Genomic DNA, 17,633 nt, shown 5'->3' with positions numbered 1-17,633 from the left:
CAGGGGCCAGAGTTATCAAAGTGATACAGCACTTTTAGGAATAGGACAGGGAATGGAGGAATTGGAATTCCAGTATTATTTTCAAAAGCAGAACTGGTCAGAGGAATTGGAATTCCAGTATTATTTTCAAAAGCAGAACTGGCCAGAGGTGCTTGTGATTCCTGGGTGGAAACCATGGCAGTAGACAGAAGCAGCATGGAGGAAAAGAGCCCTGGAATTCAGGCTGAGGAACTGTGAAGCCAAGGGTGTTGTATAGGTTGTCCATTTCAAATTAGTTAGGGTTGCTTGGTTCTGGGATGATCTGCATGGAAGAGGGGAGTGACTTGGAGATGTGTGATTGAGGACAGTGAGCACAGTGAGTTGATGGTGTTGCTGGGTTATAAGCAGCTTCAAAGAGAAGGCATTTTGAATGAAGGTGGAAACATAATGGCCAGGAGAACAAGCAAAGGACTAGGAAACAGTGAACTTCCATCTTGGCCTCAAGTTCCTAAGGTGCATATGAATAAACAGTCTCTAACCCAGAGGGTTTCAAGAAAAGCAGAGTCCTCAAAATCCAAAGGTAGAGTTTCTCCACATTGATATTATACTAATTACACGTATAACAGTACTTTGGAAAAGCACAGGTCTCTGGTCACCTCTAAAAGGCAAGGTTGGTAAGGAGGTCAGGGTGTCACCTGTTGGTAGTCTTAACTAAATGGTCTCTTCAAGGGATCTCAGAATGGAAAGGGGATATATAATGGTTGGATTAAAGGCTCATCATTGATTAGCAAATTGTCCCTTTTGTTTCTTAAACCCAATTTGTACAGGGAAAGTTATGCCACTGTAAGATATTTTTAAATGAAAAAAAAAAGAAAAGGTTATACCCTTTGACCATGTATGTCAAGGTTAAAATGGCCTAGATGAGATTGCTACAAATTCCTGATAGCCTTTGTATTCCTTCAGAAACACAAGCATAATGCAAATCTGTGGCTCTATAGCTTTGAAACGAAAACTAGTGATTATCAGAGCTTTTCATGTTATCCAGATGGGGATTTTACCTCACTCCCCCATTGCCATTGCGGAGGCACACGTTTGTTACCAGCAACTACAAGTTTATGTAGCATTGGGAAGGTCAGGGATTATCATAGTTCCCTCCACCCTTTTTCCCCATAATCATGGGAGCAGATATTTCAACTGTCAGTTGTTCATCTTCTTAAAAACATTAGGCTAACAGCAGCACCAAGGACTAATTCAGAATATGAAATTACAGAAATGATTTGCTAATGATTAGTAGCCTTTTATCAGTTAATGTTTGGTCAGGTTATAAAAGACCAAATGTGTTCAGTCACAAAATCCTAAGTGTATTGAGTATTGCATGCTTAGTGATCAAGTTGTAGGCATCCTTCTAGCCATGTGGGGCAGGTAAAAGTTGGGTGCTTAACAAAAGTGGTTTTTACACTGTTTCTGTCCTAAGAGACACTGTTATTTAATAACTTAAAAATTGACCTAAAGCTGTTATTTCTAATACAGGAAATAGATTACCATAATTTGACATAGCTTTAAAATATTTATCTCTTACTTGATAGATTTGCTATAAAATCAGATTTTACTGAGGTAAGAGAAATTGGCATTTTTGCTTTAAAAATAATCACAAAAGATAGTTTATCCTGGTGATATCATTTCACACTAGGATAGTTAATTTTGACTGAAACCAGGGTTAAAAATAAGATTGTTTCCAACTTCAAAAGAAAACATTTACCAACATGAAAAAGGAACTATGTATAACTGTTTTAGCATCATTTCATAATCTTATTTTCATATTGTGAAGTAACCTTCTTGAATAGAAGCAGAAAATTAAGACTTTCAGAAAACAAGCTATATCAGTTAAAGCTACTGGAGACAGGATGAAGGTTAAGAATTCTTTGGATAGTTTCTCCTAGCTCAAGCTTGTCCAACCCAGAGCCCACAACAGCTTTGAATGTGGCCCAACACACATTTGTAAATTTTCTTAAAACATTATGAGGTGTTTTGTTTTGTTTTGAGTTCATCAACTATCCTTAGCGTATTTTGTGTCACCCAAGACAATTCTTCCAGTGTGGCCCAGGGAAACCAAAAGATTGGACACCCCTGTCTTAGTTGATTAACACAGGAGGCTGTTAACCATCAACCTCACATGCACAATATTGGGGGTAGTGCAGGGATAACAAACTCAAATGCCAGCAGGGGCCAGGCAGACAGGCAGTGTATATGAACAGACTGCGTGGACTGGGGCACACTGGAAAACATGCTATGCTTGTTGCTCAGCTTATTGGAGCGTGAGTCCAGCGTTAGCTTCACCTATCCTTTTTCCAGAGAAGCTAGATATGTGGTTTTTAAACTGTCAACTTTTACGTGGTTAACCATAAATTTTTTTCTTGGAAAAGTATTTAGGGTGTGTCAGTTGCAGCCTGTGGGTGACCAGCTGCAACTTTGTAGCATTCAGAAGCCACCTTTGCATTCCTGACTAGCTTTGGTTTTCTGTAGAAAACCAAAAAGCTGAGGTTTTTTCCTTTAAGGAATATGTTTTCTAGATAAGCGTTTTTAGAAATTCATAGGTGGATATTCTCAAATACTTTAGGCATAGTCAGCATTTTAAAAGTCTCCCCTCCACCATACAGTGCCTACAGGAAACTCCTTTCAAAACAGAGCTCTGGCCACGTTGCTTTCCTTGGCATATAACCAATGGCTCTTCTTCCAGCGATGAGAGCTGCTGTCTTCACTTTGAAGATAATGCTTCTAATATTTTGCCACTAATTACCTTGTGATAGGGCTTTGATTTCCCAACCTATTATTCATCGTCTACTGAAGAGTTTTTATCATGAAGAAATGTTGAATTGTATCAAATTATTGTCAATCAAATGAGGTTATGTGTTTTTTCTACTAATATGTTAACAGGGATCATTCCCATCAGTAAGTGTTCTTTAAAACAGAAAAACTCAAAACTCTTCTTTCCTTCCCCTGCCTTTTACAGTAAAATGCCATTTCCCATTCTCTTCTGAACTCATCTCTACCAAAACTGCTCATTAAGGTCACTAGCTGTCTTTCACTTAAGCCAAAAAGCCTAGGATCTCCTCTGACAAATTTTCTCCCTCATCCTCCTCACCCCATTCTAATCTTTCAGCAAATCCAGCTGCCTGTACAATCCATGCCACTGAATGCCATAAGTGAGACTTAAAAGGTAAGCCAAATCCGCACTTAAAATTGCCAGTGACTTTGTCTTTCTTCCTTCCATATGTTCATGGGCTCTCCCTCCTTTTCACTTAAATGTCACCTTACCATAGAAGCCTTCCACAACACCTCAGAAGACAGCCTATACCCTGTATCTCTATCTGGTTTTATACTTCTTATAGCACTTATTCCTATCTGACACACTGAATAAAACTGATATAACTAATAAAGTAATAAACTGTTTCAAACAAACGGGAACAACTTTGTTTTCCTCACTGCTATTATTACTATGGTCCTACTTTTGGAAAAAAAGATTCAGTTTGCTAATACTTACGTATAAGGTTTTAGAAAACTGAGATCGGTCTTGGTAGATTCTGTAATCCAGGTTATGTCAGCTTCCTAAAAAAGGGTAACTTCCTGCCCTATATGGTTACCTGTTTCTGAGGGAAAGCTTATTACACATTTTATTTATCTTCTATCTTTCTTTTGTATACTAAGTGGGAGACACTGTTTAATTGTAGGCCACTATATAGTATGTACTCTTCTTTCTAAAATTGGGAAGCTTACAGGTTTAATTGTAGGCCACTATATAGTATGTACTCTTCTTTCTAAAATTGGGAAGCTTACAGGTAAGAGATTTAAAGGTAAGCGATAATGGGCTATGTCACCATCCGTATTTTACTGATGAGGCAGTCAGGATCTGAACCTAGCTGAACCCAGCCGCAACCTTACGCTACAAACCAGATTTTCATTAATGAATAATTCAAGTGACATTATTTTAACATAAGTGGGCCCCATTCTAGATTCTAGAAGGCCTATGTGTTTAAGAAAAAAATAAATGGAAAGAAACAACAATGCAGTATTTATTTTATACAGTTGACCTGGGCACATTGTGAAGTAAGCTATAAAAATTCCAAATAATTATCTCTAAAGCATATCCTTGTTAGTTACATGGCTTTACATATTAATTACTCTGGAAAGTTTTTGAACTCTGTTTAGTAGCAGATCTCCTTTCTTGATAGTTTCTTGGTACTGCCAGTTCTTGCTATCAGGTCTATAAATAAATTCAAGAAAAAATGAATTATTTACCAGTCACGTTATTCCATGACAATAGTTGACCTACTTTTAAAATTTAAGGCACTTAAAATTTAGGAATGCCCCTTATTCTGAGAAATGAGAGTACCTGTTGGTTTCTACTATTTCATTCACTTTATCTATTTTGCAGTGTAGTCTCCCAGCAGCAATAAACCTGGACAGTTCCCTAATTTAGAGAAAAAAATAACAGAATTAGCTTTATAGAAAAATTCTTAGAAAAATGCAAACTGCATTAAAATACTATCTTAAATTTGTAACATTTAGCTTCCCTTCAAGCTTGTTATTGCATATGCAGTAGTGCATATGCAGTAGTTGAGGTTGTCCCTGGTGTACTGCAGGCTTTAAGTCATCATCTACTAGAATAAACATGATCCTAGAAGTTCATATTCAGATGGATAGATAGAAAAGTAGATCAAACAATGAAACCATATGTACTCAGAGAAAAACTGTAGGTTAGGAAAAATTAGGGACCAAAACTGATAAAAACAGTAAACTGTTTCAAACAAAAGACCTAAAACAAAATGATGGAACACAGCCCATGGGTAAACATGTCAACAGCAATAGTATTTACTAAAACAATGACCCTTTCCCTCTCTAACATATCTTAGTCTAAACAAGTGTAAGGGGAGAAATGATGTAGAATTATTGCTTTGTCCATTTTAAAAAAGGGGATTTCATCTAAAATGTAACTTTTTAAGGGAGAAACAAAGAATAAAGAATCCATGACAACCCAGATTTGAAATTCTTAGGTATCACAGAAATTTAAAACAAGGCCTTTTTAGGTAACAACAACTAGAGCTCAATGGTAGTAACAACAACTAGAGCTCAATGGTACAAACTTTGCCTCTCAAGCTGGTCTTAGAACATGAAGGGAAAAAAAAAAACTGAACAATTCAAATACTGCCTGAATTCAACTACTACCTGAAAGGTACCAGCTGCCTTGCATTCACTTGTCATCAAGATGACTTCAGGAATACTGGTGTGTGCCCCTAACTAACGAAGGCTTTATCTCCACATTACAGTTAAGATACTGAAGAGACATAACCTGACCAAGGCCACAGAGCTGGAAAAAGAAGCAAAGCCAAGCCCTTTTTCTCATGCACTGCTCACAACAAGCCACTCCTTCCACTGACTCACGAAAAACACACTCATAATGCCCAGCCCGCACCCTAATGAACAACCCTCTTAGAGTGGTCATCAGACTTCAATTTCACAGACTAGAATTCAGAAATGGAACAAAACCTCGGGATACCAGCCTTCCATTTTGGTAGGGATCATTTAAAAAATGTGTTGGTGTCTCAAACTTACTTTGAAGTGGTTAAAAAACATAAAATGTATAGATTGTAACAAGCAAATATGTTAAAACGTACTGTACAATTCTTTACAATTTTATGGATGTTTGAAATTTAAAAAATACTAAAAAGAGAATGGTCTTATTTAAAAGAAATGCATCTTCATTTAAGGTTTCCACTGCGGACCATTGAAAACACCATCATCCACATTTAAAAACACCTACATGTGGAAGCCACTGATCTAGATACCATCTGGACATCTCATATTGTGTATGTCTCCTCCCCAACTCTACTCACCACCCTCGTCCATGCCACGGTAACATCTCCTCCAAGAGCTACTAAACAGCACAACTGGTCTCTCTGCCACCTTACTCTATTTCTTATATAAAGACACTGCATAGGACCATGTAACTTGGGCTCTAAATCTTCCAATAGCTCCCTATCAAACTTAAAACTCAAGCTCCATTCCATGACCTACAAGGCCCTACACAAATCATCACCTACCTAACTCTCCACTTATTATCCTCACAATCTCCTACCGCTCCCCCAACTATGCTGGAGCCACACTGACATTTTCTGTTCCTACAACATCCAAGCTTATTCCTGGCTCAAAGCCTTAGCCTTTTCTATTCCCTCTTCTGCATGCAGAAGGACTCCACATGGCTGACTCCTCTCAATTCAAATCTCAGAGCAAACCTCACCTCCTCAAGCATGCCGTATGTAAGGATAGCATTTTCTCATCTCCACAGGTTCATTTCTATGTGAAATTACCTTTTATATTTATTTGCTTCCTTGCCATCTCTTCCCTACTACTACAATGAAAGTCTGTGAAGAGGGAGCTGTAAAACAATACCAAACATACAGTAATGAATGGCTCATTAAGTATTTGTTCAATCACTGATGCAAGTACTAAAAGTCCCACATTTAACAACCAATCTGACCAGAATTGCAGCAGCAACCTAAAAACTGGAAGGAATTATCAGAGGGAATATGACCAACTGTAAAATATCAGATCGAAGAGTCATTACCGTAGCTGCAGTGTGGTCTACAAAGAAGTTAACAGAAGACAACTTTTGATAACAACTGGTCTAATGACCTTTAACAAATCACTTAGCCTCACTACAACTCATTTTCCCATCTGTTAATGCAAGGGGCAGACAAGAAGAAGGCAGAGGCAACAGGATATGAATGTTTTGATAATATTGAGGAAAAAACCTCCCCCCTCCCCGTTAAGATTGAGGGAACCAATGTAAACAAGTAAAAAATTGTACAAGTTCACATATTTTAAAAGGCAACTTTAAAACTTCAATTAACATGGCATTATTCAAACTTACTGATCAATGAATTCCACACCAACACCAAATGCTTCTGCCATGTAGCCAAGGGTTAATGACCTATATGATTCCAGCAGCTGACTGTATGCATGAATTCTCATTTCTCTTACATAGTATCGATAATGAGGGGCAAAAAGCCAGTCCTTTTTCATTTCCTGTTCCACAACCGCTGCAATGAATAAAATGACAAATTATAATAGACTCTCCTTTTCAGATAAAAAGATTAAAAACTAAAGCAACACTAGTTGAGTCCAACAGATAGATGAACAACTATCAAATTTCTCACTGCCCTTCCACATCATGTCATCAACAATGGCAGCAACAGCAGTGATAAAGGAGGGGCCAGGTATGCAAACATCGTCTTTAGCTATTTGACATCACTATCAGAAAGAGCTCAGCTTCTAAAGGAACTTGTTCACAGATGACAAAGTTCATGTACTAATATTTTAACCACGGAGAACTTCTTAGGCCTTAAGTAAAATAAAGTAAAATTCATTTTTTAAACAATTCTAACAGAGAAACAGCAGGTACAGTAAAAAGCGATTTATACAGACCAGAAAAAAGGTATAAATCAGACATTTTCAAAAAGCAATAAAACTCAGAAGCAAGAAAGCAAAGACTGATGACTCCTATTTCCTGTTTATTTGTTCACGTAAATAGTCTACATAAGAAAACACTATGAACAAGGTTTGAAGACAAATGATAAACTAGAAAATTTATTTATAATGATGAGTTAATGGCCTTAATCCAGAAGAGATCTTTAGAAGCCAGTAAAATGTACGTAGAGTATTAATGATCAATCCACACAAATATAAGTTATTTTACTGAATAACTCCTGTATATCACTACTCTAGATAGTTATATGGCAGTGAACCAAAAGACAAGACCCTTGCTGCCACAAAAACTAAATTTTCAAAGGGCAGAGACAGATGAACAAATCTACAAGATAAATCCTGTGAAGAAAATAAAAGTAACATGAGAGTGACTAGGAAGCCCTCCACTGAATTGGGGTGGACAGGGAATACCTCTCTGAGGGGCTGGCTAAGCACAGAGCAATGTAAATGATACAAAAGTCTGAAGGCAGGAAAAGCATGGTTAAGCCCAGGAACAGAAAGGATGCCAGACTCAGAATGCAAACAGGAAGACAGCAACAGGTATATAGAAGGTGAACAAGAAAAGAGACTCTAGAGTATACTTATGTTTGTGGTTTCAACAAGATGGAAATCCCTGGAGAAGGAGAATATTTGCTTTTAGTGTTGGGGGTGAGGGTGGGATTCAAGCATACTTCGGCAGTGTTCAAGTGGATATGCCTATTAAACAGCCAAGTGAGGACACTAAGGAGGCATTAAGGCATGAGTCTGGTGCTCCAGTTTGGGGCTGGCGACATGAATTTGTCAATCACTGCCATCCAAATGTATCTGATGGCACAAAATGAAGATAAGAAACAAGGGCAATAACCCAGTCTAAGGCAGGCAGACACTGAGGTCTGACAGTGGATGAGGAGGTAGGTCCAGAGAAAACAAGAGCATGTTACTGCAGAACCAAGAGAAAGCTGTGGTGAGAAGCAAAGGGTGGTCAACACCAAGGCAGATAAAGATAAGCAAGGGAACACACGATTTAGCAACATGTAAATCAATGGCCATTAACCATGAGATGGTACGTATTCTCACTAATAAGAGAAATGCATAAAACATCAATAAAATTGCTTCTGTCCTCTCAGACTGGCAAAGAGTATGGAGAGGGTGGGACAGGCTCTCTCAAATGCCATAGATTGAGAGAAGTATAAATTGTGTAAATGTAAACTGACATATTTCTGGAGGGCAACAGTGGTCAAGACACAATATATTTAACCTTTGGAAAGTTCAATTTCTTAGACTTTTCCCCCAAGGAAATAACAAGTGGGAAGATGCATTATTGGAGTGTTCAAAACGGTTGCTTATAATAGAGCAAAACTGGAAACGACCTAGTTTTCTATCAGTAGAGGATAAATTATGGCATAGCCAATACATTGAAATACTAGGAAGTCCTTAAGAAAGGATAACCTGAATCTCCTAGGAACACTACCTGTTCAATTTGCTGCTATTCTCAATGTTAGTACATGATAGCCACTAAAAAACACTTACTAAATGACCAACTATATGTATAATGACATGAAAAGATATACATGTTACTTGTGAAGAGAAAAAAAGGTACTTACAAAACAGCATATAAAATACACCACAATACACAAAAGTGTTACATGCTTGTATCTCCGGATAACAGTGCCCCTGAAGGGCACACTGGAAAAACCTGGTTAACAGCAGTTGCCTCTAGAGAAAGGACACTGGTGATCAGATATTAGAGAAAGCCTTTTTCTTCTTTATATGATACTGTTTACAACTGTTCCATATGTACATATAACTTTGGTTTTTAAATGTTTTTTCTTTTTTAAAAAGTGCATATAATAAACGAGTAAAAGGCTGGGCGCAGTGGCTCACGTCTATAATCCCAGCACTTTGACAGGCTGAGGCGGGCGGATCATGAGGTCAGGAGATCGAGACCATCCTGGCTAACACGGTGAAACCCCGTCTCTACTAAAAATACAAAAAATTAGCCAGGCATGGTGGCGGGCACCTGTAGTCGCAGCTACTCAGGAGGCTGAGGCAGGAGAACAGCATGAACCCAGGAGGCTGAGGCAGGAGAACAGCATGAACCCGGGAGGCAGGGCTTGCAGTGAGCCAGTATCACGTCAGTGCACTCCAGCCTGGGTGACAGAGTGAGACTCTGTCTCAAATAAAATAAATAAATAAATAAATAAATAAATAAATAAATAAATGAAAGGTCTAGAAGGATATAAAACAAAATATTAAAATCACTGTCTCAGGAAAAATTTTATATGTGAGTGAATGTGTGTACGGATTTGGGGGTGAGGTGAGACACAAAACCTTTCACTTTCTCAATTTATTTTTGATTTCTAAATATAGTCAGGTATTACCTAGAAAAGGATACTACTTCCTTTTCCAATTGAATTATTTTAGAGCACATTAGTACCAAGTGCTGTCCTGCTGTCGGGGTCATGAAGATTAAAAAAAAAAAGCATAAGGTCTGCTCCCAGAAATTCTAGTTAGCAAAGGAGGCAAACTAGGAAATTATCACAAAACAGTGTGCTAAGTTTTAGCAATTGGGGCACATGGCCAGTAAGTATATGAAAAGATGCTCAACGAAACTAGTCATTAGAGAGAAACAAATCAAAATTACTATGAGATACCATTTCACACCCACAAAGATACCTATAATCAAAAAGACAGAAAATAGTAAGTACTGGATGTGGGAACACTGGAACCCTCACACACTGCTGATGGGAATGTCAAATGGTGCGGGCACCTGCTTTGGAAAACTGGCAGTTCCTCAAAAAGTTTATCAGAGGGTTACCATTAAGATGCAGCCATTCCACTCCATATGTCCACAGAAAAAGCTGTACACAAATCTTCATTATAGCATTATTGATAGTAGCCAAAAAGTGCAATCAACACAAAAATCTATGAACTAATGAATGGATAAATAAAATGTAGTATATACATACAACAGACTATCATTTGGCTATAAAACAAAATGAAGTACTGATACATGCTACAACATGGATGAATGTGGGAACATTATAAAGTGAAAGAAGCCAGGCACAAAAAGCCACGTATTTTATGACTGCACTTAGATGATATGTCCAGAATAGGCAAATTCGTACAGACATAAAGTAGATCAGCGGTTGCCAGGGGCTGGGGAAAAGGAGCAATAAGGAGTGACTGCTAATGGGTATCAGTTTCCTTTTGGGGTGATCAAGATGTTCTGGAATTATTAATATTTGCAAAACCTTGCCAATATACGAAAAAGCACTGAATTGTACACTTTAGGTAATTTTATGGTATGTGATTTTTACCTCAATTTTTTTAAAGGAGGGGGCATACAATAAGAACCCCAGGAATGCAGAGAAGTAAGAGATTTGTTCTGACTGAGGGAAGCAAGGAAGGGGTCCCTCAATTTTTTTAAAGGAGGGGGCATACAATAAGAACCCCAGGAATGCAGAGAAGTAAGAGATTTGTTCTGACTGAGGGAAGCAGGGAAGGGCTCCATATTTGAGTTGAGTGATGACCAGGAGACCTCAAGCATAAAAAAGGGAAAAGAGCAATTCTACAATATAACCTTATGTGCAAAAGCAACATAACTTCGTGTGTATGTATGAGAAGATAAGGCCAGGTGAGTAACTCATCATGCTCAGGAAACCTGTTCCTACATTACCTGAGGTAAGTACTATGAATTCTCATAAAGCAGCCCATTTGTATGCATGGAGAAAGCATCCAAAAACACTGGGCCAAAACCCACTGCAAAAACATTAACAATCGTCCTTTGGAACCGTCCATTCCCACTTTTCCCCAATGCTATCTATTTAACCAAACACCTTCTGAAATTTGCAACATAAACAAGAAAATATATCAATGTCAAATTTTAAGTTTTGGGAAAGACCCCTGGGTCAACTTGATGCAAGCTAATTCTTCTATCATCGTAATAGTTTGTGGTCATTATTAGGAAACCAAATAGCCAGGAAAGAATGGGGACAAGAGGGAAAAACAAGCAAATGTGTGTAGGCAGGATCACTACAAACTAGCTTTGAAGGAATACAATTACGTTGAACAGATTATTTTCTTAACTCATAGCCCTTGAAAATGATTTGCAAATCAGCACAGAGATTTAGCTATTTAGCTATTGATGCAGAATGACCCATTGCGGAATTCAAGGTTCAGTTAATCTCTACCCCAAATCACATTCAGAATTCCCTCACTTCTGTCCCCATGAAGCTCAATACTTATAACCATTTGCTCACTTTTGCCTTATACCCCATTAAGACTCTTAACCAGGGGTCTGGCAAATATCCTCAGCAAAGGGCCAGAGAGTAAGTATTTTTAGGCTTTGCAAGCTACACAGATCTCAGTCACATCCTCCTTTTTTAAACAACACTTTAAAAATGTAAAAATCATTCTTACCTCCTGGGCCATACAGCAGGCCACAATCTGATGACCCTTCTTCTAAACAAAACTGGGCACATTAGGAATACTGATCAAAGACATGCAGCTACCTACACACTACATTTCTCAGATAGGTGAAAAATCGTCTTAGGTTATTTGCACATAGGATCAGGAGTAAGGTGAAGACAGATAATCAAAAATATCAACTCTATCCTTACCTAATGATTGGAAGAAAACAGAGTAACGGCATTCATAGAGTGAAAACAGATACTGCCGAACTGCTGGAAGACTGTGCAACACTTCAAGAATCTCTGCTCCTTTAATGACCTAGGTATTTTAAAAAACATATATACAAAAAAATGTACATTTTAATGATCTGTGTATTTAAACAAAAAAACACAAATCTTTAAATTTGAGTATTAAAGTTTGGTCATTACCTTTTCCCTGAGATCTGGTCTTTCTAAGGCAATCATACTGACATAGACAGTATAAGTCACAAATGTTTTATAATCCATGAGTTCATAGGATGTAAAAGTTGAAACAGTGTCAAGGAAGAGTTCAGCTGCCTGTTTGAAATCACGAATAGCCACACAATAAAGACCCTGATACACTTTTAGGCGGTTTCTCCTGTCCCAGTCTCCTCCTTCTTCTATTAAGCTATGAAATAAAAACAGTAAGATCATAGTCTGGAAACAGACAAGGCCATGTTTTAAAAACTTTTCTGTTATTTGAAATGAGAAAACAACTTTTAACAACTTGAACCAAAAGGAAATATTTAAAATAGTTTACTAAATAAATACATCAATTATTTGACCAAACTTACTAGCTGTAAACAAAACAGGCAGTTTCTTATATCAGCTTCTCATTTGTAGCATCATAATTTAGAGAGAATATAATCCCACCGTTAGAAAGTACCTTTTGGCCTTTTCTGTGTTTCGTGTGATGAGATCATTATCCATATAAAATAAGCCAATCCTAAGGAGATAGAATACAATATCCAATCGGTGACCCAGGGCCACAGTTTTGTCATATGTCTTGCGAAAGGCTGTCAGAGCTCCCTCCTGTCAAGAAAGCCAAGGCAATAGGTGAGAAAAGGCTACAAGTTTCCAAAAAAAGCTATCAGCTGTCTGGGATTTTCTTCAAAGGTTGAGGGAAGAGGTAGGAGTAGAGGTACAACAAGATGGCCATTAACTGTTAATTGTCGAAGCTGGGTGATAAGTACACAAGGGTTTATTATTCTACTTTCTCTACCTTTAAAAAGTATAAAAAATACATAAGAAATGCCCAAGCATATACTTAGATTCTGGAAAACAATTTAAGAAAAATATATTCACAATTGTTAAGTATTTTTCTTTGTTCTGTATATTCAATGTTTTCTCTCTTTAATAATCACAATATACTATTTCAAAATAACATATCATCTGAAGGGTTTTGGAAATTGTATCTTAGTCGCTATTAGAATATGACTAAATTTGTAAATATATAATTTTCTCTCAAAGCACTGTGGGATGTTTCCTTTGCTTTGAATATGAATAAAATAATTTATTCACACTTGGTAGTTTTCAGTATGTGTCTGCCTGTTTTATGTAATTATTAAGTTATATTTCACAAATTTATAAGGGACTGGGAATACAGCAATGGATACACCTAGCACTAAGATCTTGGTTTTTAAATACTATCCCCCACTAAAAGGAACTAGGGATCCTAGGAGAAATAGATAATTCTAGGTTTATTAGAGTGAAAATAACAGGTGAACCTGTGACATTTTGTTTTATCAGAAAATAAGACTAATGAGATATGTCAAAAGGACAAAGACAGTGTCTTGACGGAGCCTCTGCTAACAAATTTGCAACAAACTTAGCACCATAAAGAATAAAGACTCTCATCAGTGGTAACAGTGAATAATAAAAACCCACTAAGTCCATTAAGTATTTAGTAATACTAAATAAAATAAAATATAAAAAAAGAGAGTAAATAGGAGGGGAAAAGTTGTTCTTTTTGGAAGAGTATTTAATAAATACAGAGGAAATATAATATTAGAACATTTTACAACTTCCTGATACTGATTCAAGCATGTCCTTGTTGAAATTCTTCAAAACCTGAATCAAAAGTTTGAAGTTTCTCATTCATATGTAATACATTAGTCTTTAAAATCAAGCCACAAACATACAGCTTAAAAGTAAATGGAAACCACTAGCTAATTCTAAACTTTTCTGTATTTTCCAAATTTTTACAATGACCACGTCTTAAGTTTACAACCAGAAAAGAGAAAAAAACCTCATTTTAGATATACACTACAAAACAACATTTAGGCACTTACTATGTGCTAGGTACCAGTCTAAGCTTTTTCCTATCCTTAATCCACATTAAGTAAAAACTATCAGTACTCCTGTTTTACACATGAGGAAACCGAGGGTTTCATAAATCATAATTACCAAGATTGAAAATAGAACCCAGGCAATCTGATTCAAGAGCTCACACTATTTTTATTTTTTATATTGGCACCATGTCATTCTATACCTAAATACTTCCAGGCAAATAATTTAAAATTAAAAACATTCAAAGCCCATTTTCTTAACTACTATTACACAGTTACTCAATTAAATTTCAAAGATCCAGTAATGGTGAGTACCCCTCTGGTGCCCTGATGGTGGAGTAAGCTGGCTGTTACGCAGAACAACTGGCCACACATATTTAAAAAAAAGAAAAAAAAAAAATGTTCATTGTCCCAGCGATTTTGTTTCATATACCATACCCTAGAGAAACACTAGCATATATATACAGAGACATACATAAGCATATTTTTACAGCAGCAGTTTGCTAAAGCAAAAACATGAAAACAACACATATGTCCAACAACTGAACAGGCAAATAAACTATGCCAGAGCTAGCTCTACAGTGGAACATTTGGCAGCAGTTAACCAGGATGAGCCAGATTTATGTATGTTGGCATGGAAAAGACCTCTTAAATATAATGCTGAATGAAAAGGGCAAACAGGACTACACTAATATACTATGATCCTATGTGTGTAAAAAAAAAAAAATTCTGTAGAATTAAAAATTTCTGCAAGTATTAACTTTTTAAAAAATGGGTTCTTTTATTGAGCGTTTATATTCTTTTATATATAAAATTTTACATAAAAAATATTTTATGACCGGGTGCAGTGGCTCACGCCTATAATCCCAGCACTTTCGGAAGCCGAGACAGGTGGATCACCTGAGGTCAGGAGTTCGAGACTAGCCTGGGCAACATGTTGAAACCCGGTCTCTACTAATAATACAAAAAAATTAGCTGGGTGTGGTGGCACACGCCTGTAATCTCAGCTACTCGGGAGGCTGAGGGAGGAGAATCGATTGAACCCAGGAGGTGGAGGTTGCAGTGAGCCAAGATCACTCCATTGCACTCCAGCCTGGGTGGCAAGAGCGAAACTCCGTCTCCAAAAAAAAAAAAAAAAAAAAAAATTACCAAAAAGTTTATATAAATGCACAATAAAAGAACTGAAAAGCCTATCCCTGGGCAGGTACAGAGTAAAGAAAGATCAACAGAACTTCAGCATTTACTTTACTGTTTCTTAGTTTCTGCTAAGTATTACTCGTGTAAAGTACTAAAGACACCAGAACCAGTGCTTCCCAACCAAGTGAGAAAACTGCTGAAAATCATCCCAATTTTGTAAAAGCAGTAAATAAAATTCTCTAGATATACGTTTTTATCGGCATAGGGTGAAATGGGGAAGAATACAGCCCTAGCTGCTGTTTGGGAAAATGACAAGGCATTTCATGGAGACGACTTTTTCATCTTTACATTGATTCACTAGTACAAGTAAGCATGATTACCTTTATACTTTTTCTAAAACGAAGTTAATTCTTTTAATGAGAAACGATTATCTGGAAGAGTCTCCAATTTTAGCCTATAGTAACTACAGAGAGGGAAAACCATCTCTACTCACTTTGTCACCTATCCGGCAGAGGTACTCGGCCTTTGCCATCATTGCATCGCGAATTTCGCTCTCTCCTAGATTCTTCTCTGCATCTTCCAGCTCCTCATCCAAACGCTTCAACTCGTCTTCATTTGCCTTCTTCATTTTATTGAGTAGGTCCACGTCTATCTGCCAGTCGAGGGATTTGCACAAGGCTTCATAGTAAGGAGCCATGTCTAATATGCAAAAAGAGGGATGTGTGAGTGGGGACACTTGTGCCCTCAAGTCAAAGTCTGCCCACGTATTTCACCCCCCCGCCCTGCCACAAGTCATCCACCAGTCTCTTCCCCACTAACAGGAAGGCATGCGATGGCGCTTAATAATCGGCTCGGCAAAACATAAACGTATGCTGGTGGGAGGTTTGCGTGAGGGCCAATCCTGGCACTGCCAACCTCTACTAGGGCTAGAGAGAGGGCAATCCTCGGTTTGCTCTTGCCAGATTCTGTTCCAAAAGTCTTCAAACAGGGAAAGACTTTTTATACACACATACTCACATACATATGTTCAAACATTCACATTCACTATAGAAGGGCCAAAAAGAACCGAACCCAAATTTCCCTTCCACAGGCAAGCTGAACTCTCCTACAGGAATACCCCGCGCCCGGGAGCAGTCCCCAGTGACAGTAAGTCACGGGGCCTTTACTCCGTGCCTAGCACAGGGATAAATATTAATGCCTCACGATTCTCCTCCAAGCTGCCCTTACAGGGGAAGGCGGCACAGAGAGATGCAGACCCCGCTGAGGTAAGTCGAGGTCCCCCAGGGTATTCCCAAACCAAAGCAAAACCCTAAGGGCCGGAGAAGCCAGGCCTGGTCTCGGAGACCCCGTCAGAGGAGTCTGGAGCTCCATCAAAATAAAGTCCCCGCAGGCTCCGGCACGCGGGGACGGCCCAGGCCTAGGCCGCTGACTCGGCGCTCGTGCGGGCCTCACTGTTATCGCGGACGGCCGCCATCAGCTCGTCGCGTACGGCAGCGTCTCCGCGGTGCTCGGGCAGGCTAAGCAGGAAGCGCAGCTGCGCGATGCGCAAGTCGGGGTTCTTGGGCAGACCCTCCTCCTCCAGGTTCTCCAGCGGCATCGCGGCGACGGGGACAGCGGCTGACAGCAGACAGCTTGGTTCCGACCGGCTGCGGCAGCGGAAGCGGGAGGAGTCGGCGAATACGCCCGGCCGCCTCCGGCCCGGCTTCCGGTCCTGTCTCCGCCGGCAGCGTCCTCTGCTGGACACCTCCGGGAACGTCTCGCCCGGCCTGGGCGCCTGCTCCCCAGTGTGGTCACGGCGGCTTTTCCACCCTCAAGGCCCCCCGCGGAGTCCCAGAGTGGGTGCAGCCCAACTCAAAAGCCCAATTTCTTGAATCTCTTTCTCACTCCCTTTTTAGCTATTTTACTTTCCGTTTGTAACTGATGGGAGCTTACAATTTTTGGAAAACTGAAAATGTAATAATAGCATCAGTAAAAACATTCACCATAGTTTGTCAAGTCGTTACTGTCATTCATCTTATTAAAATCATCTTCATGCTGCGAGGTAGTACTATTAGCCTATTTAGTAGGTAAGACAACTGAGGCACAAAGAGGTTAGGGAAACAGACCAACCAAGTTCATGTGACAGCCATGTTGCAAGGCCTAAATGAAAACCCCTATCTAGAACTCTAAAATCCACGTTCTTTCTGCAGTTCTAAGAAGAAAAAAAACTGCACCCAGGATTCTGCGTCATAGTACAACAGCATCGTCGTTTTGTTTACACATAAATGAAATCATT

At 38.7% G+C, this 17,633-nt stretch overlaps 1 protein-coding gene across 5 annotated transcripts; it reads right to left on the bottom strand.

The window, feature by feature from the left end:
* Positions 1 to 4,031: 4,031 nt before the first annotated feature.
* PSMD6 (proteasome 26S subunit, non-ATPase 6) lies at positions 4,032 to 17,543 on the bottom strand. 5 transcript variants are annotated; one of them, XM_054551942.2, is made up of 9 exons: positions 16,811 to 17,031; positions 16,178 to 16,336; positions 15,852 to 16,057; positions 12,820 to 12,965; positions 12,342 to 12,561; positions 12,123 to 12,231; positions 6,908 to 7,076; positions 4,370 to 4,447; positions 4,032 to 4,240 (listed from the first exon to the last, which is right to left on the bottom strand). In XM_054551942.2, the coding sequence occupies exons 1-9, from the start codon at positions 16,953 to 16,955 to the stop codon at positions 4,144 to 4,146; spliced, it is 1,329 nt and encodes a 442-aa protein (XP_054407917.1). In that variant the 5' UTR covers positions 16,956 to 17,031; the 3' UTR covers positions 4,032 to 4,143. The 5 variants fall into 5 exon arrangements, with proteins under 5 accessions (XP_054407917.1, XP_054407914.1, XP_002813608.1 ...); XM_054551939.2 differs by lacking the exons at positions 16,178 to 16,336; positions 16,811 to 17,031 and adding an exon at positions 17,341 to 17,543; XM_002813562.5 differs by lacking the exon at positions 16,178 to 16,336 and having other exon boundaries at positions 16,811 to 17,508.
* Between the last annotated feature and the right edge of the window lie 90 nt (positions 17,544 to 17,633).

The sequence above is a fragment of the Pongo abelii genome, chromosome 2, assembly GCF_028885655.2.
Source record: "Pongo abelii isolate AG06213 chromosome 2, NHGRI_mPonAbe1-v2.0_pri, whole genome shotgun sequence".
In the NCBI taxonomy this organism is placed as follows: Eukaryota; Metazoa; Chordata; class Mammalia; order Primates; family Hominidae; genus Pongo; species Pongo abelii.
Note: the sequence above shows the minus strand (reverse complement) of the source record. Positions and strands in the feature narration are given on the sequence as shown.